Genomic DNA, 26,922 nt, shown 5'->3' on the forward strand with positions numbered 1-26,922 from the left:
CCAGGAGGAACTGGCTTAGGTCTTGATCTCAACCACTGTGTAGCTTTCTCCTGACTCTGGGAGCGGTGAGAGGTGTTTTAGGTATGATTTTGCAGTTCTCCCGGTGGGCATTTATGGAGCACCTTCTGGTGTCTTGCCCTGTTACAGACAGTCCAGAAGAAACACTTGTATCAGCTTCATGGGCCAATGGGTCAAGTGATACCCAGAATCATTAGAGTGGAAAGAAGCATAATAGTTTCCTACTTCTGCTGTAACACACACACACACACACACACACACACACACACACACACACACACTTCTAAGCATTAAACTTCATTTTTTTTAAAATGTGTGTATGAGTGTTTTGCATGAATGTGTGTCTGAAGTCACCACACGGGTGCTGGGAACTGAACCTGGGTCCTCTGTACAAGCAAGTGTTCTTAACCACTGAGCTCTCTCCCCACCCCCGACTCCCCAGTCTTCAAGTTAGGGAGGTCAGATTTTACTCTGGGCCCATGGGGCTGTGTTCCAGAGGCTGCTGTACCCCTTGACTTGTGACCGCCTTCCTCTGTGATCAAAGGCAGCGGCATAGCCTCTCTCCATCTCAGTTTCTGACTATCCCATTCTCATCCTGTAGACTTCTGACCCAGGCTTCTGCGGGGTGCCTTTTGTGATTGTGCTGGGCCCACTGAGATAATCCAAGATCATCTTGCTTCCTCAGAATTCTTTATCTGGTCACGATGTGAAGCACCTTTTGCCGGACAAGGTGCTATAGGTGCCGAGGATTGGGGTGTAGATGTCTTTGGTGGGGGACAGTTTTTGGCCAACAATAGAGTGTATACTGGCGGGGATAAGAAATGGTTGAAGCGGATAGATTCTGAAAGCAGTGCTTAGGTTAATGTAGAGGGAGAGGGAGAGGGTCTCGGGACTTCCCAGTTTGAGAAGAAGCATTCTGAACACAGGCTTAGGTTGTGTGTGTGTGTGGGGGGGGGGCAGTAGGAAGTAGGAGAATTCCTCCCCCTGAAGCGAGATGCCAGGGGCTTTCCTTCCCTCCGAAGGCCAAGCTGAGTTTTCTGGACTTCAGTCAGAAGGCCCAGACAGGCTTCCTCTGGAATTCAGGTGGGAGTACTCCGCTGCCATGGCGACCACAGTCCTGTTCTTCCTGGCAACTGTGGTCTTGCTGCCCTCCACCCAAGGGCTGCTGCTGCTCTTGGGTGGTGGGAAAATAGATTCTCCAGGGAAAATGAGTTTGAGCCAGCTGGGCTGCGTTTGGGTGGCCCAGAAACCCCGGTCACACTGTTCACACAACCTCTCCAGAACACATTGCTCACATTGAACACAGGCACTCCCCAGAGAGCGTCTCGGGGCTCAGGGCCCCCCGGGAATCTCTAGGAGGCATGGAATGGGTGGAATGGGCCCATGAGCAGCATACACACTGGGCATGGTTACAAAAAGCCACACCTCCTCAGAGCCCTCCCTCCCCTGAGAACCTCGGAGGGGTGTGTGTGTAGCTTTAAGAACAGACTGGCAAAAGCAGGGCTCCTGGGAACACTTAGGAAGTAAGTATGGTGTGGGGGGTGTGCCGGGCTGTGGGGCGGGCGAGCACAGCCCAGTGGTTTGTGAACCTCGCTTGAGAGCTCTGAGGAGTTCCCACTGCTCCTCGCCCTGTTTGAGTGGAAAAGTTACGGCTGTTCTCTGTTGCTTCCTCCTGGCATCCTCTCTAGGGAGGCTCTGAAAGTGGAGTTGGGATGGCTCTGGGGAAGGTCGAAGGTCCTTTCTTTGGCTGCCCTGATCTTGAGAGTTTGGGATGGGAGGCCAAGAAGGCCAGTGGATGGAGGCTGTACTGTTGTCTCTGGGGAAGGACTGCCACCCGTATGTGAAGGGGCTGGATGAATTCTCCCCCCACGGGCTCCCATGGACCAGTTACCTTTGGAGCCCCCCCCCCCCAACTCCTTTTCTCTGTGCTGCTGCTGGGTAGGTGTGGTACCCACCGTGGGGCTTCTGCTCTTAGGTGAGGGGCAGTAGGTGAAAGGGTGATGTTAGCCTTTTGGAACCAGAATATTTTCAGGGAGTCTCCAACCTCTCCACCTGCCAGACTCGGGGGTTTGTCCCAAGCATGTGCTTTACCTCTCCCGCCAGAGAGGGACAGTTAGAAGGAGTGTGGCCAGTTCTTGGGGCTCTCTCCAGGACCATCGACAAGAGTTCCAGAAGGCTCCAGGAGGTTCCTCTTTGGGAGGATCTGTTGTGGAGGGAAAGATGGGTCTTAATTGCCTCAGTGAGAAGAGGCCTGAGGGCAACAGAGATACTGGGGATGTCTGGGGACTCGGGGGGCTCCCCCTTTTGGGTCAGGTTGAGGGCACAGTACTGAGGCGTAGTTGGAAGGGAAGGTGTGGGACTTGGCTCCAGTCTCCTGCTGGGAATCCAAGCGGCCAGCCTGTCACAGCCTGCCTGCCTCCTTGCCTGGGGAGACTCGGGAAGGTCCTTGGGAGGTGGAGCATACCCTTTACACATGTGTTGGTGGAGGAAGGGAGCAGATACATTTCAATTTAGATTTAGAAGGAGGGAGGAAGTGGAAGGGAGGGAGGGAAGGAGAGATGGAGGAAGGGAGGGACAGATGGTGGGTGGATGGGTAGGCTTTTCTCTTCCTGTCCCTGGATTCTTTGAGGAACTTCTCAAAGAGGACTTCATAGTGTAGGACTTGAGGTTCAGTTCTCTAGAAGGCTGGTTTGTGGATTGGTAGCTGACGGGGTTGAGTCATGGTCTCTGCGGACTTGACGGTGGTGGGCTAGGTGGGCTTGACTCCCCCGCTGCTTCCTCTCTTTCCTCAGTACCTTGTCTTAAAAGACAAGCTTGAGCCTGGCAGTGGTGGTGCACACTTGCACGCCTTTAATCCCAACACTGGGGGGGGGGGGGGACAGAGGCAGGCAGACCACTGAATCTGAGGCCAGCCTGGTCTACGGAGTGAGATCCAGGGCTACACAGAGAAACACTGCCTTGAAAAACGAAAACAAACAGAAAAGACAAGTTTGAGGAACCAAATTCTTGGTGAATCTTGGGTGGTGGGTGCTACTCATGGGGTAGGAAGGAAGGACAGGTAACTCTGCCCAGGGGAGCTTTGGGTAGGATTGGCTTCGTCTGTGCTGTACACAGGCAGTGACATGGGGCGGCCTCTTGGAGTAGGATATGCCCTCTCTGTCAGTACCCTGTGGTCAGCGTAACCGTTCACTCTGGAATCCTGCTCTGCTGTACCCACCGCCACTCAGGGTCTTTGGACCTTTCTTGGCCTCCTGCCTAGGAGAAAGGACCTTGTGATCATGGGTAGGACCCTAGGTCACTGCAGGTCTTCTTTTGTCAATGCAAAGTCTGACCCTGGGAATCCTCTGCTCGATGCTTTCCTGTGGCCCATGACCCTTTCTTTGATCTAGAGTCTGTATTGTCCCATCTTGTTCCAATGTAATCGTCAGAGGCCAGCCACATGGTGCAGATCCAGACTAGTCTTCTCGGTCCCTTGGATGGGCACCCAGGCCTCAGGCTTTCTCGTTTTCCTATGTCCTTGTAGCGTATCCTACATCAAAGCAGCGGCATCCAGAGGTCGTGACTAATGGCTTCGCTTGTGGCCCTGACAGGTGTGAGGTCCTTTAGGGAGGTAGCGGCTGTGAGAGTATGGGGGCTGGAGTCCGTGTGCCCAAGTCTGGTGAGCGCCCACTGCAAGGTGTTGTTAAGGACAAGTGATACTTAGTGCCCTACAGCACTTAGACCGTTGAGCAAGTGGCCGCTCTGTTTTGTTTCAGCTCCAGGGGATTCAGGCAGGTACACCTGCTTTCAACAGGACAGCTGGGTTTGCAAACGGGAGGCTGTATTTAGCTAGAGAAGTGGGGTCCTTACGAGTGACTCTCAGAAGGTACTCTTCAGACACTAACCCCCTGATAGTGTGTGTGGGCAGAGGGTGGGGCTGTGGTGACTCTTTTGCTATAAGGCTTATTATGATGACCTGGCTGGCTGTGAAATCCTTTTGGGACTTGGGTCTTTTCCATTTCAACTCCCCACAGGAGCTGACATGACCCCAGGGCTAATCTGGGAAAGATCTCTGGCCTTAAGTCCTTGCCTGGTTGTTTTTCCAGCTGGGACTGATGGGGTGGAGGTCAAGGGCAGAGCAGTTTGGGCCCAGTCTCCATGCAAAAGAGTGCAGCTAGTTAACATGAAGATTCTGTGAGGGAGGGAGCGAGCAGCTGCCGCCGCGGCGGCCGCACACAGGCTCCTGAGTGCTCCCCCTAAGACTTAGCTCCCTGCATTGTAGGCAGAGGCAATCACCAGCAACAATCCTAGAGCTGCCCTGGGCCCTTCACCTGTCATGTGACAGGCTGACAGAGCGCACCTTGGAGTGCTCTGTATAAAATCCCTTAGCCAGGACCCAGTGACAAAAGGCTGACCTTGAGAAGGGCCTGGCTGGGTTAGTGTTGGACCATAAGTAGGTTCTGAATGTGCTGAACTTTTGGCTTAATAAAACAATGGGCTGGCGTTATGGCTCCGTTGGTAGAGTACTTGCCCAGCTTTCCCAAAGCCCTGGGGTTGAGCCCCAGCACCCCATAAATTAGGTGTGGTGGCTTGTTCCTGTAATCCCAGGAGCCAGGAGGTGCAGGCAGGAGGATCAGAAGTTCAGGGTCATCCTTGGCAGTTGGAAGCCAGCCTTGGGTATTAGAGACCTCGTCACAAAAAAGGAGGAAGAAACCTTGTCAAAAACATCAACTTTGTTTGCCATTGCTACTCACCAAACTGGTCCTAGTGATCCCTGCTTGTGTAACTGTTAGCCCCGGGCAGAGGGTCTCAAGCTAGTCACAGTCACACTTGTGCGTAGCAGAGCCCTCCAGGTTTGTTGCTTGTGGGGAGGTTCCTAGAGAGAGAACCTCTAGCCTGAGAGGGGAAGGTTGAGTATGACATGGAGTAGGTATGGAGTAATGCAAAAGGCGGAGTCCAGAGACCCTGGTTTCCAGGTAAGGGCAGAGACAAGAGAACGGGCTGGAATGACGGCAGCACTTTCTAGATCCTGTTGGCCAGGGCTGGTCTGGGTAGCCTGAGTCCTAGGTTAGAGTCAAGAACACACAGACAGTAGTGGTGAGAGAGGTCCCTAGGGTCTCTCCTCCTCCTCCTCTTCCTCCTCACCAAACTAGTCCCTAATGATCCCTGTTCCTCTTCTTCCTGCTCCTCCCCTCCCAAGCAAGGGAGGATCCTGGCAGCTTTGGTCCCATGGGTAGGCATGAGGTGTTCTCTCCCTCTGGAGTGGGCTGTGAGCAGTACCATCTGCTCAGGGAATAAAGTCCACCTGTGGCTGTGTTTGCCTCACCTGGGCGTAGCTTCCTGCCTACTCTGTCGCTCTGCCCAGCTGTGCCAAGAGGAGACTCAGCTGTTGCTCAGCCCTGGGGAATTTCCTGGTGTGGCTGAGTAAGGGCCCCTGCCTACACCAGGTACCTGGGAATCGGGTAAGGGGTCAAGGTGGCTGGGTTTCTGGCATCCTTTCTCTTCCCTCTCAGTATGGAGAAAGTGTCAGGTTCAAGTGGAGCCACTGGTGTGCCCCAAGTTTTCTGGCGAGTATTCCATGCTGGTTGTAACACTGTAAGAGCCTGGGCTGGTGGAATGGTTCCGTGGGTGGCATTTCTCTTCCCTCTTAGGAAAAAGCGTCCTTCTGCCAACCAACTTCTGCAAGTTGTCCTCTCACCTCCACATACACACACACACACACACACACACACACACACACACACACACACACACATACACAAACATAAATACATTTAAAAAAAAAAAAGCCAGCTCTTGGCTTGACCCAGCATAGACCCAGACAGGCAGGCACGTGGGACGCGCATTTTGATCACTACCATTCTTATCATGTAGTGATGGTGTGTGGATTGTTCACTCTGCCATGCACTGAGCTCCGAGGGCAGGCAGCAGGTTGTATCACCTTGAGGACGTAGCTCCGGGGTACACTCTCTGTTATAGGTAAAGCCCCGAGAGGCCAAGCACCTTACCCAAGTGGCAGTGCTGGTTTGTCTAGTTCTCGTTCTCTCTCGTTCTCTCTCTCTCTCTCTCTCTCTCTCTCTCTCTCTCTCTCTCTCTCTCTCTCTCTCTCTCTCTAAATAATAGATTCTAGATAGGGTCTCATGAAGCCTAGGCTAACCTGGATCTCACTGTATGGCTGAGGATGACCTTGAACTTCTGGTCCTCTTCCATTTCCCGAGTGCTAGGATTACAGGTGTGGACCACCATGCCTGTGGGTTGTTTGTTTTTCGTGACAGGGTTTCTCTGCGTAGCTCTGGCTGTCCCAGAACTCTCTCTGTAGACCAGGCTGACTCTCAACTCAGAGATCCTCCTGCCTCTGCCTCCTGAGTGCTGGGATTAAAGGTGTGTGCTACCACCCCCTCCGCCATGCCTGGTTTTACATGATGCTAAGAATTGAACTTATAGCCTTGTGCATGCTAGGTGAGCATTTTACCAACTGACCTGTGTATTCTCAGCCCCTAGAGCTGGGTTTTGAGTTCTTCAGAAGGTACCCTAGACCATCGTGTTGGCTTAGGTGGCCCCTCTGCTCTTCTGGAGGCTCCAGTTTCTGAGAACTCACTGTCTCCTGGCGTAGACCACCTGTCTCCACCCTGGGAAAGACAGAGGTCGAGCTGCTGGGATCCAGAAAAAAAATGAGCATCCTTGCCAGTCAGTAGTCATATTCTGAGCGAGTGGCCTTCCTCGGGCTCTGTTTTGTTTTTAAAATTACATTTATTTGTGTGGGTGGTGGTTGCACACGCCCATGGCACACATTTGGGGGTCAGAGGACACCTTGCAGGAGCTGGTTCCCTTTTCTCATCACGTGGGTCTCAGACGTGGAACTCAGGTTATCAGACCTGGTGGCGGGTGGGCGGGTGCCTTTCCCCGCCACGCCATCTCACTGACCTTATTTTTAAAAGTTGTGGTAAGACGTACGAAAGTGAGAATTTGCCATCTTAACCGTTTGCAAACGTAGTTCGGTGACGTTAAGTACGTTCACGTCCTCCCCACCTCGCTATCCGTTCTGGAGCCATTTCCATCCTCTCAGAGGGGACTTTGCACCGACTCTCAGTGACTTCCCATTCTGCGCCCTCCCTGTCTCCGGCTACCTCCCTTCCTCTTTCTGATTCTGCAGGTGCCCAGAGCTTGCTTGACCTTCCATCTGTCTGTTTCGCTCCAGAATCTCCCCGAGGTGACAATCCCCGGCAGCGATGCCAGGATGCCCGTCTCTACTGCCCTCCACCAAGATGGCAGCCAGGAGCGGCCACCGAGCCTGATGTCCACCACTTCCTCATCTGGCTCCTCCCGTGACAGCCGCAGTGCCATGGAGGAGCCCGCCAGCTCAGAGGCTTCAGCCCAGAACGGGACAGGCTCCCCCTGGGGCCGGCATGCTCCCAACAGCAACAACAACTCCAGTGGCTGGCTGAACATGAAGGGACCCCTCTCCCCATTCAACGGCCGTGCAGGGACGGGTCCTGCCCATCACAAGCTCAGCTACCTGGGCCGGGTGGTGCGAGAGATTGTGGAAACAGAGCGCATGTATGTGCAGGACCTGCGGAGCATTGTGGAGGTGAGTGCTGAGGCTGGGAGGGGCTGGCCATCTCTTCAAGAGGCCCGGGATTCTGGTCTCCAGTGGCCCAGCTCTTTAGCACAACCTGGCTCCACCCCAGGATGAAAGGCTCTCGCTGGCACATCTATCTCTGTATATCTGCCTCCCATGAGGCCATGAGGAAGCTTTGGGGACCTGCCTGGTAGGGACTGTGGCCTGTCATGTTTCCTTATGATACCAAGCCACATTTTACCACACAAGTAGGGTAATAGAATTTCTTATGGGTGTTTGGGGAGTGGGCATTGTGATAGCAAATGGAGGGGCTTATCCTGACTAGGGGGACCTAGGTGCCGTGCAGGGATTAAACCTGGGCAGGTACAGCCAGGTTCCCACTCTGCTGTTTCATAGCTGTGGAGCCTTGGGCCTGGGTACAGTGTCTGGAGCCTCGGGTTCTTTGCCTGCAAAATGAGCAGGGCTGGCAGAAGTACAGCCTTTTATCCTGTAGGGCACACAGGGAAATGTACCTGCCATTGAGGACCCCTCTGCCTGGTGGGGAAGCCCGGGTGTGAGTCCATTAGGGCTGTGCAGCAAATTACCACACTCCTAGTGGCTTAGAGCACCAGAAATGAATTCTCTTTCAGATTGTTTTTATTAAGGAAAAAGTGTGGGCTGGAGAGACGGCTCAGTGGTTAAGAGCACTGACTGCTCTTCCAGAGGACCCAGGTTCAATTCCCAGCACCCACATGGCAGCTCACAACTGTCTGTAATTGCAACTTTAGGAGTTCCAACACCTACACCCAGACACACAGGCAGGCAAAAACACCAGTGCACAGAAAATTAAATTAAATTAAGAAAAAAAAAAGTATAGGCTGGAGAGATGGCTCAGCGGTTAAGAGCACTGGCTGCTCTTCCAGAGGTCCTGAGTTCAATTCCCAGCAACCACATGGTGACTCACAACCATCTGTAATGGGATTTGATGTCCTCTTCTGAAATGCATGAAGACAGAGCAGTCGTATACATAAAATACATGAATAAATAACTCAAAAAGCTGTGCGTGGTGGCCAGTGCCTTTAATTCCAGTACTCAAGAGGCAGAGGGAGTGTGTGTGTGTGTACATGGAAGCGTGTGTGTGTGTGTGTGTGTGTGTGTGTGTGTGTGTGTGTGTGTGCGCGCGCGTGTTGTGCCACAGTGCTCGTGTGGAGGTCACAAGACAACTTTGCAGAGTCACTTCTCTCCTTCCGTCTTTATGTGGTTCTAGGGATTGAACTCAGGTCACTAGGCAAGTGCCTTTACCTGATGTGCCGTGTCTTGGTTTGGTTCTTTGGAGATAGGAGTTTGCTGGGTAGCCCAGGCTGGCCTTTAACTCAAGGCAGTTCTCCTGACTCTGCCTCCCAAGTACTGGGATCGCAGAAAACCAGAGCTAATTTTCCCTGTTGTCCTTTGGCCTGTGGCTACATTGTCCTAACCCCTTCCTGATACCTGCTTTACGCCTGTGCCCTTTTCTCTTAGAAGGACACCCGCCGTTAGACCCAGAGCCTCCTTAAATATCAAATGATGTCATCTTGAGAGGCCTAACTAATGACATCCACAGAGACCCTGTTTCCAAATAAGGTTATGTTCCAACTTGCCAAGGGGATGTGAATTTTTGGGTAAATACCCGCAGCTCAGTATGGTGGACACTGCCTGTGAAATCGTGTCATAGCTATAAAATGCAGTATGGATTAAGGTGTGATTAGGGGTGTTAGGTGATCAAGTCAAGAGGTGCAGGGTCCTCATACCTGTCTCCATGTAGGACTACCTCTTGAAGATCATTGACACTCCCGGGCTCCTGAAGCCAGAGCAAGTCAGCGCCCTCTTTGGGAACATAGAGAGCATCTATGCACTGAACAGGTATGTGCTGGGCCTGTTCTGCCCTGGGGCACACCTGGGAGCCTGGAGAGAATCCCTGGATGTCTGGACACTTGGGCTGTGACATGTAGGCTTGGCTGCAGATCATAGCACTATGCTGGAGAGGGCAGCCGCTGACCTTTCTAGGGGTTTATAATTTGAAGTCAGGTGTTTGCCGGTTCCAGCACCTTCTGGGCCTTGTGCACACTGCTAGGCCTTGCACACTTGTGTTCTTCCTGTGGGGGCTCTCTTTTCTATATCACCTCACACATCTTATCATTTATTTCTCTTCCTTCCCACTGATCCCAAGGGAAGTAAGGACTCCTTGGAGGGCCGACCTGTAATAGCAGTTCTCAACCTGCAGGTCACGACCCCTTGGGCAAACCTCCATCTCTAAAAAATATTTATATTACGATTCAGAACAGTAGCAAAATTATAGTTATGAGGTAGCAACGAAAATAATTTTATGGTTGGGGGGTCCCCACAACATGAGGGGACTGTATTGAAGGGTCGAGGCACTGGAAGGTTGGGAACCGCTGTGTTAGTATGTCCACAGGCCAGGCCAAACAGGCTTGCTGAGTCTGTGAAGGTTGAATCTGCTGCTGTGGGACCACAGCTACTCAGACCAGGGTACTGTCAAGAGAAACAGAGCACTGTTGACGGGACAGGAGGACTCTTCCCTCGGGTCCCCTTGCAGCTGGAGGAGTCTGGGCAGTGTGTGGGGAGGAGGGAGGGTGCAGATAAGACTAAGGAAGGTGTGGGGAAGGCAGCTAGGGAGAGAAACAGGTGGAGGAGGCAGAGGAGTGCTGGCTACAGTATGTCCTCAAGTCCTCCCCCCAAGGTCAGAGTGCTCAGCCTCACCCTGTCTCTGCTCCCTGCACTCTCCCGTCTGGGAGCGTTCTTTACCTTCTTCTCCTTCTCTTTCTTTAATCTCTGCTTTTGTCTGTTTGACTCCTGCCCACAGAGGAGCTATGTCCCCTCCCAAGGTGGGTACCGGTGTCTCCTCTTCCAATGCTGCTGGCTGTGGCATGCTGGGCGCTTTCTGTGGTTGCTGCCTGGGGCAGGATTTTTTTCCGGGGTGGAAACCCCGACTCATAGCATGACACTAGGACTGGCCGTGATCTGTGTCTGAGGAGGTGGGCAGGGGGGTGTAGCTACAGAGATGACTACAGATGTGGGGGTCTAATGCCCTCTCTCCCCTCACCCAGCCAGCTTCTCAGAGACCTGGACAGCTGCAATAGTGACCCTGTGGCTGTGGCCAGCTGCTTCGTGGAAAGGGTAAGAAGGACTGGGTCCTTGCTCCTTGTCCTGGGTTTCGAGGATAAAAACTCCCAATGTAAGATGGCACTTGAGTGCTGGGGATCCCTGTCCCAGGCTGTTGGGTGGATGGGACTCCCTAAACAAACAGATGCAAAGGTGGCTCTGTAGGTTCTCAGGGATGACAGTGTCCTCAGGGGGTCAGGAACCTACCTACCTGTCCTTTGGTCCCACCATGTTTTCTGGTCAGATGAGAATCTCCCTGAAATCATTGTGTTTTTCCTCCCTGATTTTTTTTCTTAGAGCCAAGAGTTTGATATCTACACTCAGTATTGCAACAACTACCCCAAGTGAGTAACTTTGGGGAGAGGGGGGCATTTGACGAGTACGGGGCTTCTGCCTCCTCCCCAGCCCTTCCCCAGATGGTAACTTCCACTCCTACTCCTCCCAGCTCAGTGGCAGCCCTGACAGAGTGCATGCAGGACAAGCAACAGGCCAAGTTCTTCCGGGACCGGCAGGAGCTGCTCCAGCACTCCCTGCCTCTGGGCTCCTACCTGCTGAAACCTGTCCAGCGCATCCTCAAGTACCACCTGCTGCTCCAGGTAGCTCAGGGCTTCTCCCCAGGACGGATGTGTGCTGGGGTGCGGGGTCCTCAAGTACCACCTGCTGCTCCAGGTAGCTCAGGGCTTCTCCCCAGGATGGATGTGTGCTGGGTGCGGGGTCCTCAAGTACCACCTGCTGCTCCAGGTAGCTCAGGGCTTCTCCTCAGGACGGATGTGTGCTGGGGTGCGGGGTCCTCAAGTACCACCTGCTGCTCCAGGTAGCTCAGGGCTTCTCCCCAGGACGGATGTGTGCTGGGGTGCAGGGTCCTCAAGTACCACCTGCTGCTCCAGGTAGCTCAGGGCTTCTCCCCAGGATGGACGTGTGCTGGGGTGCGGGGTCCTCAAGTGTCACCTGCTGCTCTAGGTAGCTCAGGGCTTCTCCCCAGGATGGATGTGTGCTGGGGTGCGGGGCAGAGCCCCGGTGTTGGTTTTGCTCAGACGCTTGTCTTTTATCCAGGAAATTGCCAAACATTTTGATGAAGAAGAGGATGGCTTTGAGGTGGTAGAGGATGCCATCGACACAATGACGTGTGTGGCCTGGTACATCAATGACATGAAGCGGAGGCATGAGCACGCAGTTCGGCTCCAGGTGCTCTGGGGCTGGGAGGTGACAGGGCTTGAGAGAAGGAACGTTACCACTGTGCTCAGCTGAGTTGAGGGGTGGTATCCGCGGAAGCCTTTGGGGTGAGGTCTCTGTGACTGTCCTGGGGACAGTGAGGCCTGATTCTGGGTGTTGTGGGGGGGTCTCTGCTGCAGGAGATCCAGTCGCTGCTCATTAACTGGAAGGGACCAGACCTGACCACCTATGGAGAACTGGTCCTGGAAGCCACCTTCCGCGTGCACCGCGTACGCAACGAGAGGACTTTCTTCCTCTTTGACAAGATACTGCTCATCACCAAGAAGCGGGGCGACCACTTCGTCTACAAGGGCCACATTCCGGTAACTAAGCTCTCCTCGCTTACGCTGCCTTCTCTTTTCCCTACGAACCCCGGCTCCTCGGCTTCCTTCCGGCTTCATCGGGCTCCCGGGCCATCTCCTGAGACTGTCTCTAGGGTTGGGGTCCCCTTCTCTCCTACTTCATTATCTTGTCCTCTGCCCTCAGTGCTCCTCGCTGATGCTGATCGAAAGCACCAGAGACTCTCTCTGCTTCACCGTTACCCACTATAAGCACAGCAAGCAGCAGTACAGTATCCAGGTGAGGAGCGGACGACGCAGGGGGCTGGGGGACCGAAACTTCCAAGCACACGTGCGTGTGGCTCCCTGTGCCCTGGCTGCCCCCACGCCCTAATGTCTCCATCTGTAAAGTGAGAGCATCACGGGTACCTCTCCGAGGTGTGGAGATGCCCTCACAGAGCCCTTCCTCTCCCCCTGCCCCACCCCCACCCCCTGTAGAAAAGGCTGGTTCTGCTTAGGTAGTTTTGATCCAAAATAATAAACCCTCCTCCTTCTCCTTGGGCCCTCCCAGGCTAAGACAGTGGAGGAGAAGCGGAGTTGGACTCACCACATCAAGAGGCTCATCCTGGAGAACCACCATGCCACCATCCCCCAAAAGGTTGGCTTCTAGGGTACTTACTCTCAGACAGGCTTCAGGGAAAACAAGTCACCTGACCCAGCTCCCGAGAATCTGCTAGAGCTTTTCTCCCTAGCTCTGGTGGACAGCAGGTGTTGATACGGCAGATATCCGTGATATGACATGACACCGTGTGAATCCTCTGGCGGGCAGGCGAAGCACAGTCAGGTGCTTACAATGTATGTCTCCTTCCCTTCTAGGCCAAGGAAGCTATCTTGGAAATGGACTCCTATTGTAAGTCACCACGTTCCTGGCCGTTTTGTCCCTAACTGTGTGTACATCAGGCGGTATCTTGGGCAAACCTTGTGTGGTACTTTTGTCTAGGAATAGGAAGGATGTGGGGGGACTCTTTCCCATCAAGGGCTGGGCGTCAGTTGTGTAACTAGTGACATGTTCCTGCTGAATGGCAGGACTCTCGGTGCCTGGAGCCCCCAGTTGCAAGAAGATGGAAGATGGGGGACCTCCAGAGGCATGCAGGACCATCTGAGGCTGGTGCGGGTGGAAGATGTGTGGTCTGGTCTGGGCAGCATCTAGATAGGCCGCCGGGGAGCCAAAAGCCTGATTGTCTCTCTCCTGGCTACAGATCCCAGTAGGTACCGCTGCAGCCCAGAGCGGCTGAAGAAGGCGTGGTCCTCACAGGATGAGGTGTCTACGCACGTGCGCCAAGGTCGCCGGCAGTCTGGTAAGAGAACGGCTTTATGGAAAAGAACCTTCTTCAGAGGGTCCTGGCCCAGGCTGGGGATCATCTGCGGCCACACAGTGGGGTGCTACTCTCTTCAAAAAACTGGGGAACACGGCAGGGTGGTTGGTGGACATCTTTGGACCATTTCCTCTCTGTGCCCGTGCTGCCCTCCACCAGACACTTCCTGGGCCTCGGCTCACCGGAGCTGTCCGCCGGTTCAGGGGCCTGGGGATATTTGTTCGTTCAGGACTTGGAGTCTCTCTTAGCTACCCAGACCTTCTTGCGTTGCTGCTCAGCCAGGCGTAGCGCTTGGGCCTCAGATGCTCCTGGAGTGACGGAGTGGAAGCCAGTGGAAGGAAAATAGCTTAGACCAAGTGGCACCAAATCCAGACGGGAAATATTTATTTTGGGCCATTCCATTTTCCTCTCCTGGGTTTTCTCCCATGACGGGATTTGCTAATGTGCTCTCGGGGTTATTAGAATGAAATGTCTGTTTAGAAAGAGAAAAACCTTGCTTTTTTATTCTTAGCCCCGAGTGATGGCGTGGTCGGGGGTGTTTCTGTAGCTGATTTTACTTTTTTTTTTTGCTACACTTTTCTCTGACTTACCAGTAAGTCTGAGGCCCAGGGACAGACCTGGATTAAGCTGTGTTGGAGTCTGGAAGTGAGACCCACGCGACAGTAGTTTAGAGCAGATGATTTCAGGCTGAGATGTTGTTTCGGTTGGATTCACGAGCGCGTTGGGTCTTGATGGGCCCCCACCTGCAGGGTCCTCCAGCACTTGTGATTGACACCTGGACCTTTGGCCTTCTAGAAGGTAGAGCCAGGTGGTCTCTGGAGAGTTGTCGTGTTTACAGTGTTTGGTGTTACTCCAGGTGGCTCCTTTTTAGGCTAACTTGGTTTGGTTATATAAATTTTACGGTTAAAAACCTCAAGCTAGGGTCTTGCTTTGTTGGTCTCCGGCCATCTGTATTTCTCTTCCCTTCTATAATTCTCTCCCTTTCTCTCTAACATCCCCCCCTTACCTTGCTATAGCTCAGCACTGGGAGAGTCTGGCACACGGAAGTATTCAGGCGGCAATGGTAGTTGTTCCAGTTTCGTTTCTGGGGTTGTGATAAAATACTGTGTCCAGAATCACCTGAGGAGAGGATTCATTCAGCTCACACTTCCAGGTCATAGTCCATCATTGAGGGAAGTTAAGGCAGGAACTTACAGCAGACCTGCTTGTTATTACACACATTACCTGTGACCAAGGAATTCACAGCCAAGACGTACAGCAGGAACCATGGCGGATGCTGCTTGCTAGCTGACTCACTAAGGCTCATGCTCAGATAGCTAGCTATGGACAGCCTAGGGAATAGAGCCTCCCACAGTGGGCTGGGTCCTCCCACATCAGTTAGCAATCAAGACAATCCCTCATAGACGTGCCCACAGACCAACCCGATAAAGGCAGTTTCTCATTTGAGACTTTCAAATGATTCTAGGCTGTAACAAGTTGACAATTAATGCTAACTAGGACAGTAATGGTGGTGGTTATTAATACTATAGTCTGTCATGACATCAGAATCAGAACTTTAGCGCTAAGAGATAGGGATATAGCTCAGTGCCAGGGCACTTGGCTAGCATACCGATGCCCTGGGTTCAAGTCCTCAGCACCACAACAGACAAAAAGTGCCTCCCAAACCAGAAAAGCACCCCTACACACACACACACACACACACACACACACACACACACACACAGAGCTCTGAGGTACAGCTATGTGAATGTACTTAAAGCTGTTAAAGTGTATACACAGGGGATGTGTATGGTGTGTGAATTATAGCTCAATAAAACTGTTGTCTCTTCACCTCAAGACTTCAGCCATCCAGGGTGGTCAGGAAATGAGCAAATAGGCTGAAATGTCTATCTGGCTGAGATTTTAGCCTGTGAATACTAAGAGAGTTGGGTTCTCAAAGACTCATTCATTTTCCTGCGACATGCCTCATTTTCTGGAACCTTCTAGAAGAGTTGTTTTTTTTTTTTTTTTTCCCCTTTTCTGGGGCTGATTCTTCTTTAATGCCATGGATGGCATGTGAGCTGCCCAGTGTGGTGTTGGTGTTGGCACTGTGGATTGCCATGGCGATGGCCTGCCTTTGAGGTTCATGTTCATCATGACGTTCTTCCATAACGGCGAGGAGTGTTCATCCTCTTGCTCTAGCGTGTTCCGTATAGTGGCTCCTCTTCCTCCTGTGTGGTGGAGATCAGTTGGTGGGTTTGTAAGAATTGTGTGAGAAGAAGGACTCCAATCATATGCTACAGCCTAGATGCCCAGGCTGAGCCTTGGGGGCTTTGACTGCTAGACAGCTGTGACGGACAGACAAGTCCACTTTGGGATTAGTAAAACCTGTCATGGCTTTTAAACTCTTAAATATTCTTCTTATAAGCTTTCAACAGAAAGAATAGAATATTTCTCGCTTTGTCGCATTTTACAATCTTTAATTTTTACTGCACGTGTTTCTGTGTGTGTGTCTAATGTGCATGCTCAGGTGCGGTGGCATTTGTGTGGAGGTCAGAGGACAACGTTTGGGGGTCAGTTCTTTACTTCCAGCATGTGTGTCCTGGGACCACACTCAGGCCGTCTGGCTCAGCAGCAGGTGCCTGCTCTGATGAGCCCTCCCTCTCATTTTAAAATCAGCTGAGTGGGGTCTGGGGAGATGGCTTAGTTGACGTACTTGTCACATGAGAATGAGGACCTGAGCTGGCTCCCCAGTGCCCACATGAAAAGTCAGACACAGTTGTATGTGCCTCTGATTCCATTGTTGGGGAGTTAGAGGCAGAAGGATCCCCAAGGCTTTCTGGATAGTCAGTCTAGCTGATTGGTGAGCTCTAGACTTAAGGGAGAGACCCTGCCTCAAAAAATAAGGTGGGGAGCTCCTTATTGATCTCTGGTCCTTCGCATGTATACAAATAAATGCCCGTGCATACATGAACACAAAAGAACAAAAATTCAGTTAGGCAGAAGATGTGGCTCAGTGGGTAGAGTGCTCACGCAGCGTATGTGAATCCCTGGGTTCAACCCCAGCACCACATAAAACAGGTGTGCTGAGGTACTCCTTGGCTACGCATTCAATTTGAGGCCAGCTCCATGAGACCTCGTCTTTTAGAAAAGCAAGTAGGAGTTAGGTGGATGTAGATCAGGAATGTACCGATTGTGTTTGTCTCAGTGGGTCCCCTGTGAGGGTCAGCTGGAAGACCTCTGTAGACTTTGCTGTGATTCTTTAAGTTTATAGAAAATCGGGGGCAGTCCTAAGCTGTCACATTTCTGTGAGGCAGCGGGTAGGGGTGGGCTGAGGGCTCTGTAGAGAGGAGACAGAGCCCTCTTATCCTGCCCTTCCTGTTTCATGTCTGTCCCCAGAAAGGCTGGAGCACAACGAGATGACACCATGAGCCTAATGGTTGTGTTTTGTGTCCCCAGAGCCCGGTTATACCCTGTTCAGCAGGGCAACACTTCCCAGCAGGCAGCAAGGATTGGAGATGCCAGGCCTTAAGGGCCGTAGAAAGTCGGGTGCGACCTCTGCTTCCCGGCTTGCGTGCTACGAGGGGCTTGGTGTGGGGCATAGCTTTCTGTACTGGTGTGCTGCCTGGAACCGAGAGAGAGGGGCTTGAGATGGACATGTGGCTAGTGGCTAGTTGGTCTGAAGTGGGTAGCATGGGGCCCATCCCTTCCAGATGACTCCATAACCAAGGCCTTGCCTGGCATACTAATACGAGGACGGAGCAGTTCGCTGTGTGCCGCAGAGGAGTAGTGATGGCCCAGGCCCCATGTGGGGCCTCAGTGACATTGTGGAGAAAGCCTCCCTGAGGCCTAGGGTGGCTGGGGGCCAGCTAGAGTGTGGACTTGGGGCCGGTGGCGCTGTGAGCTTGGGACCCAGGTCAGGGGCAGCTGTTTCTTGGCCTGTGCTAACCGCCCATTTGTGTCCTTCAGAGCCAACCAGACACCTGCTCCGGCAGCTGAATGACAAAGGTGAGTATGTCAGAAGCGCAGGCGCGGATCCCTAGGTGGGGCGGGAGGGGGAAAGCAGACAGTAAACTGCTGGAGGGAATGTGACGTCAGTTCTTCACGCCGCCGATGTCTGCAGGGAGCCTCGGCTCCCCTGCCCCGCACCCCGTGCCCGCCCGCCCGCCCTCCCGCCCTTCCTTCTGTTGCAGTGGGAGCCCAGCAGCTTGCACAGACCTGCGCTACTCTGTGCTGAGCTCCTGAGCTGCCAGCCATTCCTTTGAAAGCCAGGGCTGGGTGAGGGGTGCAGGAGTGTAGGGGGCCCCCGTGAGGCTTCCCCAGGGACTCTGGTCTCTCTAAAGCGGCTCTCTCTCTCCCGTTTCCTGATATCCTCTTCCATGCTTCTCCCATGGTGTGCTTGGACCCTGTGGTGGTGTCCGCAGCCAGAGCAGCAGGAATGAAGGTGCGTACGGGGCTCCGAGGCCAGGGAAGGGGGGCTGGAAGGAGGGAGTGTGGGTGGCACTGCCCAGATCGGTCCCTAGGGACCCTCTCATATCTTCTCCCTCTCGCTGCAGTCTGTGGTGCCTGCTTGACCTGTGCCCTCCTGTTTTCCCCTTGGGATATATAAGCTCCTTTGGGGGACTTTATTCCCCAAGGCCTCAGCCTTCCCACATAAAATGCCCCACCCACTCCAGAGGAGGCCAGGGTTGGGCATTTAGGAGTAGTTTTGTTTTGGGTTTTTTGTTTGTGTGTTTGTTTTTTGTTTTTTTTTGAGACAGGGTTTCTCTGTGTAGCCTTGGCTGTCCTGGAACTGGCTCTGTAGACCAGGCTGGCCTCGAACTCACAGAGATCCACCTGCCTCTGGCTTCCCGAGTGTTGGGATTCAAGGCATTGCACCTCCCCTTCTCCCCTGCCAGGAGTAGGTTTTTCTATGAAGCCGTTTCTGGTCACCTCCAGGAGGGTGATTGGGGGGGGTCGCCCATCAGGCAGGTCACAGGGGGTTCTTGTGCTCCGAAACAGCATGCAGGCAGTGCCGGAGCCCTCCTGGACTTTGAGCAGCCGCCCCGTGCCCGGGGCCTGCAGCCAGAGGCTGAGGGGGCTGCCACGGAGGAGCTGGAGGAAGAGGAGGAGATAGTGGAGGAGGATGAACAGCAGCAGCAGACCTTCCCAGTCTCCCTGGAGGACTTGGCAGGGCATGAAGGCAGTGAGAAGGTGCCTGGGCCAGAGCTCCCAGGTTCAGAGGAGGAAGAGGAGGAGGAGGAGGAGGAGGAGAGTCTAGCAGTGGCCGAGCAGGTAGCTGACTTTGCCAGCTCCCTGCTGGCTGCCCTCCACTGCTGGCACTATCGGGCCAACGCTTTACTTTTCTCCCGGGGTGCTATGGTGAGGTGTCTCTTTGATCCCCCTTCTTTTTTGCATGCTGCCTGGCATGTGCATGTCCTTCTGAGAGTCCCTTCCTTTGTCCTCGCCACCCTCACCCCACCCCGTTCCTTCCCCCCCAACTGTCAGCACTTCTTAACTCACTCACTGTCACGCTCTGGTGAGTCCCTGGCATGCACTGTTCTAGGACTGGGTACCCACTGGTATACTACCCACTGAGCAGGACTAACCGGGTGCGGGGAGGGGAGAACCAGCATCCATTGAGTGAGAAGGTCAACTCACTGGCATCTGGAAGGGAAGGTGGGCTGGGCTTTCCTAAAATTGGGCACTTTGCAAGGATTTCTGTGGCCCCAGGCCTGGTCGTTCAGGTTGTTTGGAATGGCTTGGGCATAGGACTGGCTCTCAGGTCCTTCCTGTACCTCTGGGCTGGTGTGGGAGGCACTGTCTATGTTGGAATGGAATGCAGAAGGGACCAGTTCTCAGTTGTCAGCTGACGTCTGCTTGCTACAGGGGAAGAGACACAGGGAGTCTGAAGACTCGAAAAGCTGCAGAAGGCCCAGCAGCCGGTCTCCAACCAGTGCGGAGAAACGCATGAGCTTCGAGTCTGTTTCTTCCCTGCCAGAGGTGAGCCGCCATCAGATGAGAGACCTGGAGTCTAGATCTCCAGGTCTACATGCAGGTGTTTTGAGCACAGGGACTCTCCACTTCCTGGCCCTTGCCCCTTCGTCCAGAGGCCTGGGCAGCCTAGGGGTGTGTGGTTTGGCAAACAGCCAGCCTGTTTCTGTGAATTAAACAAAGGTGACCTTCACTGGGTCCCCTCAGACAGGCTGCCTGTATAGGACATAAGCCTATGCCCTGAATAGTATGCTAGGTGCCTAAATCATGCCTGTGGCCACCAGGGCAAAGGGGTAGACTGTGCATCTCCATTGGGTACCTCTTGCTTTTTCCTTTAGTGCCCTACGACTGCTCCAGATGGAAAGGAGTCTTGGAGAGGTTGATTGACAACCTGCCCTCCAGGCATGAGGGGGGCTGTGGACCTAACTCCTTTGCATTCTCAAAGTTATAAGGATAAGGTCATGAGTTGCACCCCAGGTTGAGCCTCAGCTGGGACGGAGCTGAGAACCTAGACGACCCTAGATAGGAATATAGCTGACTACTCAAGCTGCTATGACACTGTGTCAAAGACCAAGCGCTTATAAACAACGGAAGTGTGTCATTCAGAGTAGTGAGGCTGCCAAGTCCAAGATCAAGGCACCATCAGCCGGTTCACTATCTGATGAGAATTCCCTCTCTGCTTCTGTCACATTCACACTGTGTCCTCACAGCAAGGAAGCTTCCTTTAGCCTCCTTCATGAGGTATGAGTACGGAGCCTTATGATGATGTCCCTTCCTAAAGACCCTGCTTGTTCATGCCCTCACAGTGGACAGCGAGTTCCAACAGGCGTTTTCTGGGATACCACTGAAGATTCAGACCATGGCGACTGTACTGTCTAGGAACGATAGAATCTGGTGGGCCCTATGTGTAACTTAATTCGTCCAGAATCTGGTCACATATGTTTCCATTATGCTACTAGCCCACTACATTTTCTAGTAACCATGTTAAGAAATAAAAAGAAGCCAGGTGGTGGTGGTGCACGCCTTTAATCCCAGCACTCAGGGAGGCAGAGGCAGGCGGATCTCTGTGAGTTCAAGGCCAGCCTGGGCTACAGAGTGAGTTCCAGGACAGCTAGAGCTGTTACACAGAGAAACCCTGTCTCAAAAACCACCCCACCACCACCAAAAAAAAAAAAAAAAAAAAAAAAAAGGAAAAAGAAAGAAAGAAAAAAGCTGGGCAGGATGGTACATGCCTATAATCTTAGTACCCAGGAAGCAGAGGCAATAGGATTTGACGTTTTAAGGCCAGCCTCAGATATATAGCAAGTGGGAGGCCATAGTGGGCTCTCTGAGAACCTGTCTCAAAAGAAAAGGGAGGAAAAAAGTGAAATTAATTTTAATGTCTTATTTTACATGTAGCCTAACAAATAATTTTATTATTTATATTATAATAATTTCTAATTATTTATGTTTATAATAATTTTCGCCAGAGTAACATTACTGGTTCATTCTATGCTTTATACCAAGCCTTCAAAATCTGGATGTGTCTTACCCTCCCAATGGGTGTTGATTTGGTTGGGCCTCATCTCAGATGTTCAGCTAGAATGGCGGATGGCCACTGTGGTGGGCAGGGCAGATCTAGATCATGGGCGCAGCTCTGCAGACTATGGAGTTGGGTCTGGTAGTTCTGAATTTTGTGTCTGCACTGATCCTCTCCCAGAGGACTGCTCTGGGAAGCTGCCTGGGCCAGCAGCTTTCCGTTCCAATGACCAGGTGGTCGGGAGGGAGTTCTCCTGTTTGCTTTCTCCTTGCCCATCTGTTGGGCATATGCAGCGAGGCTGGGTTCACAGGTGCCAAGGCAGGTTGGCTGACAGAAGCCAAATTCTTTGCCCTCACATCTATCTGTCTGTCTATCTATCTATCTATCTATCTATCTATCTATCTATCTATCTATCTATTTTTGGTTTTATTGAGACAGGGTTTCTCTGTATAGTTTGGGTGCCTGTCCTGGATCTCACTCTGTAGACCAGGCTGGCCTCAAACTCACAGATATCCGCTTGGCTCTGCCTTCCCAGTGCTGAGATTAAAGGCATGTGCCACCATTGCCCAGCCACCTTTATTTTTAATTCAGAGAAAAAGTGTGGGGGTGGGGTGGGGGGGAACAACACGAGCCGGGAAGAAAGAAATAGAGAGTTTTACAAGTATAAGTGCTGTTTAAGTGCCGATGTGGTTATATGGAGGTCAGTGAACATATCTTGGGAGTCGGGTGGGTCTCTCTTTCCACTGTGGGATTTTGGGATTGAGCTCACCTCCAACAATGATCTGGCACATGGTTGAATTGCCCTCTGGCCTCTGGCCCCATGGACTCTGGTTCCTTGGGAAGTTGGGATATCCATTCATAATTGCTCATTCCTGGGTTTGAAACCTAGAATCCCAAGCTGCCTTGACAATCAGGCAGTGGAATTTCCAAGATACTTCTCGGCTCTGTGGGGCCCCTGGGATTCTGGATTAGTGTCTGGCAAAGTTGTGTGTCTCCACATTGTACCTGTAGTTCCCATGCAGGCTGCCCCTGAGAGATGCTGCCTCCCTTCTTCATTTCTAGGGTTTTTCATGGCCCTATCATCCAGCTGCAGGGTAACTAAAGAAATAAGTGGACCTGTTGTCCCACTTTTGAGTCCTGCTCGTTCTGATTATCCTAAGCTGCAGGACCTCTATTTGGCCTGAGAGCAGGCTGTGCCATCTTGTCCCCCAAGCCTCATGAAGGTTCACCACCCCCTCCCTAATACACGCTCTGTTGCATCCCAGGTTGAGACAGATCCTGAGCCTGGGGCCGAGCAGGAGGCCTTTACTGCCTTGGAAGATCCCAGCACGGAGATGCCTTCAGACCCAGAATCTCCAGAAGTCCTAGAAACACAGCTTCATGGCCCCAAGGGGCTGCTGGAGGTAGACGACCCGGTTGATGCGGTGAACTTTGTGGAGGCTGAGGGCACTGAGGACCTGAAGGCCCTGAGTAGTGAGGAGGAGGGAGAGGAGGGAGCCGCCCAGGAGCCCGAGAGCCTCCTGCCACCCTCAGTGCTAGACCAGGCCAGTGTCATTGCTGAGCGGTTTGCCAGTAGCTTCTCTCGGCGGAGCAGCCTGGCAATGGAGGATGGCAAGTCTAGTGGCCTTGGGACACCACGGCTTATCAGCCGGAGCAGCAGTGTCCTCAGCCTGGAGGGCAGTGAGAAGGGCTTAGCTCGGTGGGGCAGCACCGGGGACTCCCTCGGCAACCCACCCACCCCTGAAGTGGCCGTCAGTGTAGACGTGGTCACGGACAATGGCCCTTCTGTCAACGGGACAGAATCTTCAAACGTAGGCTCAGGCTGCCCTACAGAACCGGACAGATCTTCCTGCAAGAAAAAGGAATCGGCCTTGTCCACCCGAGACCGGCAGTTGCTGGACAAAATTAAGAACTACTATGAAAACGCAGAGCACCACGATGCGGGCTTCAGCATCCGTCGGCGGGAGAGCCTCTCCTACATCCCTAAAGGATTGGTGCGTAGCTCCGTGTCCAGGTTCAACAGCCTTCCCAAGCCAGAATCAGAGCCAGCAGCTCCGGTTGGGTACAAGAGGCCGGGGAGTTCTCGGCCAGCCTCATGGGCCTTGTTCGACCTCCCAGGACCCAGCCAGCCAGGCACAGGGGACCTAGCTCCTGTCACAGATGCCGAGTTCCGCCCGTCTTCAGAAATTGTGAAGATATGGGAGAGAATGGAGTCTTCGGAGAGGAGTCCGAGAACGGGGCCTGGCCAGAGCCAGGCCAATGGCTTTGAGCTGCAAGAACCGCTGTTCATCTTGGAGGAGCATGAGCTGGGGGCCATCACTGAGGAGTCTGCCGTTGCCTCTCCGGAAAGTGCCTCCCCCACTGAGCAGCCCAACCCGGCCCACCTGGCCCGGGAGCTGAAGCAGCTGGTAAAAGAGCTGAGCAGCGGTGTCCAGGGGGAGCTGGTGACCCCACTGCACCCCCGGATTGTACAGCTCTCCCATGTGATGGACAGCCATATGAGTGAGCGTGTCAAGAACAAGGTCTACCAGCTGGCCCGCCAGTACAGCCTCCGAATTAAGAACATCAAGGCGGCTAGGCCACCTCTGCAGTGGGATAAAGCAACTCCTGACAGGGATGAGCAGATCCCCACCACCTCTGGCCTGCCCGAGGAAGCCGGAGAGTTGTTGGGGGGCAAAGGTATGATGGGGGTGGAAGGCTTAGGGGTAAAAAACCAATTAGAATCCAGTGCTTTGGGGGGAAAGCAACTTCTAAAGAGACCATGCCATGAGAGGGCTGGACCCCAGGCACCACGTGGTATACAGTGAGCCTTGGCAACCAGTTTTGTACTCTTGAGATCCGTCCTGTACTCCTGATGGAAGCCTCAGGCTTCCGCCTCCCCCTCCCCAGCTCTTCCAGTTGAGCAGAGAGAGCTTGGAGAAATAGCCAGGGGCTTATTCCTTACCAAGGTGAGAGCAGAGGGTAAAATGGGATTTCTTATTTTTGTTTTGTTTTTTTGTTTTTGAGACAGGGTTTCTCTGTGTAGCTTTGCGCCTTTTCCTGGAACTCACTTGGTAGCCCAGGTTGGCCCCAAAACTCACAGAGATCTGCCTGGCTCTGCCTCCCGGGTGCTGGGATTAAAGGTGTGCGCCACCACCGCCCGGCCCAAAATGGGATTTCTTTCTGGACACTCCAGCCCCCACATGCAGCTGAAGCTAGTTCCCATCTCTCCCTTTGGGGGTTCCATCTTCCTTCGCCGTGGTTCACGCTTTCTCTTTCTCTCCCCAGCCAGGAGGAGGCCTGTGCTATCCCTCCTCAGCTATGAGCAGCTGATGGCGCAGGAGCACGGCACCTCCAAGTCGTCCTCTGCTGCGGAGACCTCCCCACGCCGATTCTCCCTCAGCCCCTCTACACTCAGCCCAAGAACCGCCTCCCCCGGGTCCCGGCCCTCCACTCGGAGCCCCCTCAGCCCCTACGACACTGAGACCTTCAACTGGCCCGATGTCCGAGAGCTCTGCTCCAAGTATACGTCCCACGACAAGGCTGCCCAAGCTGAGAGCAGCTGGCCACGCGGCCTGCTGGTCAACCGGAGCCACTCCTTGCCTGAGAACATAGTGGAGTCTCCTGCGTCTGGCAAGGTGGGCCGCTCCTGCAGCCTGAACACTAAGAGGTGCCAGGGAGGTGGGGAGGCCTCCCAGCCTCCACCTCCTGAGTCTCCTCCCCAAAGCAGGCTGAATGGAGATGAATCCCTGTACATCACCGCAGACCTGACCCTGGAGAACAACCAGCGAGTGATTGTCATGGAGAAGGGGCCCCATCCTGGCTCCACTGTGGGCCTGGAGGAGGGAGGCAGGAAGGAACCGAGTTCATTCGTAGCTTTGAAGGGACAGAGCCAAGGTTCTGAGGAGTCTGCAGAGTACCAGCCCAAGGAAGAAGGTCCCAAGGACCCAGCAGACGCAAACAAGCAGGGTAGAGTGAGAAACCTGAGGGAGAAATTCCAAGCCTTGAACTCTGTGGGTTGACTTGACTCCTGAATTCAGGAGAGAACAGCCACGTTGGGGACTGGCGTGCTTCCAAACCGGGCCTGGCTCACTACGGCTGTTCCTCCATTCTTCTGGAAGAGTGCTTTGGGGAACATGTGTGAACTCACCTGCTGCCTGTGCTGGCACGTCCTCACCTCCCCAGGGAGGTCCTACGATAACTGTCCTTGGGCCCAGATGAGCCACGTAACTTGTAAATACTTCTCTGATAAGAAGCCAAATATTTTATTTAAGCTGACTCTGCCCAGACAGAGCGAGCATGGTCCTGGCTTCCCTTACTGGCTGGCCACTGCCTGGCTGAGGACCCAAGGGGAGACCTAGGAAGCAGCCTGGGCAGGCTTTGCTCTTTTAACTGCCTTGTCTTAGGACCTAGGCAGGAATGAGGCCAATAATTTATTGCTTTCAATCCTGTGGGGTGTGTGTGTGTGTGTGTGTGTGTGTGTGTGTGTGTGTGTGTGTCCTGTAAAGAACGGAACGGACTTAGTTCAGGTACTCTTGAAGGTTGTCCTGCTGGCCCCGTGCCTGTTGCTCGTGTACACACATTTCATTATTCGCCAATGGTGGAATAACCACTGCTGACCATCCAGCCAACCTGCGTGTGGCCTCCTTACTGGGGACCACGGTGGGGGGGGTATTCATGGGTCAGGGGACGTGCGATGCTCACTCCATGTCTAGGCACAGGAAGAGAGCAGTAGACGCCAGGGTGCTCCCAGGTCCGGTCAGGTACAGAACGGGAGGTGGGAACTTTGTTCTCGGCCATGTCTGCTGCTGTGCATGGCTCTGTCCACGCGCAGCCTAGTGTCCACTCTGGGGTGGGAATCCCACATTCAAGCCTGAGCTCTTCTCCCAAAGACAAAGCTGTACGGAAGTGCTGGAGCTGCCGGGGCCGAGCGGAACACCTCAGATAAGCAGGAGTTTCTAGTGTCCAATGTCTTTTACCCATCTCTCCCTCTCCAGCTCCCAGGAGCAGGGAATCCTAAGGCCGAGGCTTAGAAATGTCCTAGAGTGCCTTGCAATGCTGTGGGAGTGCCTGTGCATCTTGTTAGGGTGGACCCTGCTCACAGAAGTGGGCCGGGAATGCGCCATGTCTGGGTGGGCTCTTTTCGCCACGGAAGACCAGCCTTACTTTGTCTGGTTTGTTCTGTCCGGGGCCAGAAAGGAGGGGACTGTAGCGCCCTGGTGACTGATATAGAGAGCTCAGTCTCTCGAGTGTGTCTGCAGAATTAAGACCTGGGGATCGTCCAACCAAGGAGGATGGAGTGAACCTGAACGCTGGTCCGTCAGGTTCCCCTCTGTCAGGTGAGTGGTGGTCTCCTGAGCGTGAGCAGAGCAGGACTGCATTAACCCATGCCCTGTCAGCTGCGCTGAGTCTCCTGTGGTCACTTGCAGAGTCGTTGGGAAGACAGCTACTGGTTCTGAGCAGGCCAGTCCCAGGATATGACACCTGGTAGCAGCCGTAAAAGCACTAGAAAGGTGACTCAAAAGGGCTTGTCTCCGCCTTGCTGTCCCCCCGAGCTGGGTCACCCAGCTCTGTACTTTCGTCATCTACAGATCGAAGGCTGGATGAGTCACTGTTTCTCAACCTCCGTGATGCCACTCAGGCCTGGAGCCTGGGCACTGGTAGCTCATGTCTTCCGGATGAGCCTCACACTCCACACCTAAGGTGTGCCTGGGAACCTTGGACGGGGACAGTTGCTTTCACTGGCACCTGGTAGAATTATCTGGGAGCCTCTGGAACCCGGCGGTCCCGTGTCCCACCCGGGCCAAACAACCCTGAAAGAAAATGGATCCCAGGATGGATATCAGGCCCCTTGCACCCTGTCGTTAGCAGCGTGAACAGTGTTTGCTTAGA

At 53.5% G+C, this 26,922-nt stretch overlaps 1 protein-coding gene across 3 annotated transcripts; it reads left to right on the forward strand.

Annotated features, from left to right (window-relative positions):
• Window positions 1-1,154: 1,154 nt before the first annotated feature.
• Plekhg3 (pleckstrin homology and RhoGEF domain containing G3) lies at window positions 1,155-25,301 on the forward strand. 3 transcript variants are annotated; one of them, XM_059279521.1, is made up of 19 exons: window positions 1,155-1,541; window positions 7,196-7,585; window positions 9,357-9,454; window positions 10,660-10,729; window positions 11,012-11,058; window positions 11,160-11,310; window positions 11,768-11,899; window positions 12,067-12,249; window positions 12,413-12,505; window positions 12,776-12,862; window positions 13,081-13,114; window positions 13,464-13,562; window positions 17,019-17,108; window positions 17,529-17,567; window positions 17,984-18,003; window positions 18,561-18,833; window positions 19,428-19,541; window positions 22,317-23,730; window positions 24,319-25,301. In XM_059279521.1, exons 2-19 carry the CDS (start codon window positions 7,235-7,237, stop codon window positions 25,050-25,052), a joined length of 4,029 nt encoding a protein of 1,342 aa, XP_059135504.1. In that variant the 5' UTR covers window positions 1,155-1,541; window positions 7,196-7,234; the 3' UTR covers window positions 25,053-25,301. The 3 variants fall into 3 exon arrangements, with proteins under 3 accessions (XP_059135504.1, XP_059135502.1, XP_059135503.1); XM_059279519.1 differs by lacking the exon at window positions 17,019-17,108 and having other exon boundaries at window positions 18,561-18,920; XM_059279520.1 differs by lacking the exon at window positions 17,019-17,108.
• Window positions 25,302-26,922: the final 1,621 nt, after the last annotated feature.

The sequence above is a fragment of the Peromyscus eremicus genome, chromosome 14, assembly GCF_949786415.1.
Source record: "Peromyscus eremicus chromosome 14, PerEre_H2_v1, whole genome shotgun sequence".
NCBI classification, from domain to species: Eukaryota; Metazoa; Chordata; class Mammalia; order Rodentia; family Cricetidae; genus Peromyscus; species Peromyscus eremicus.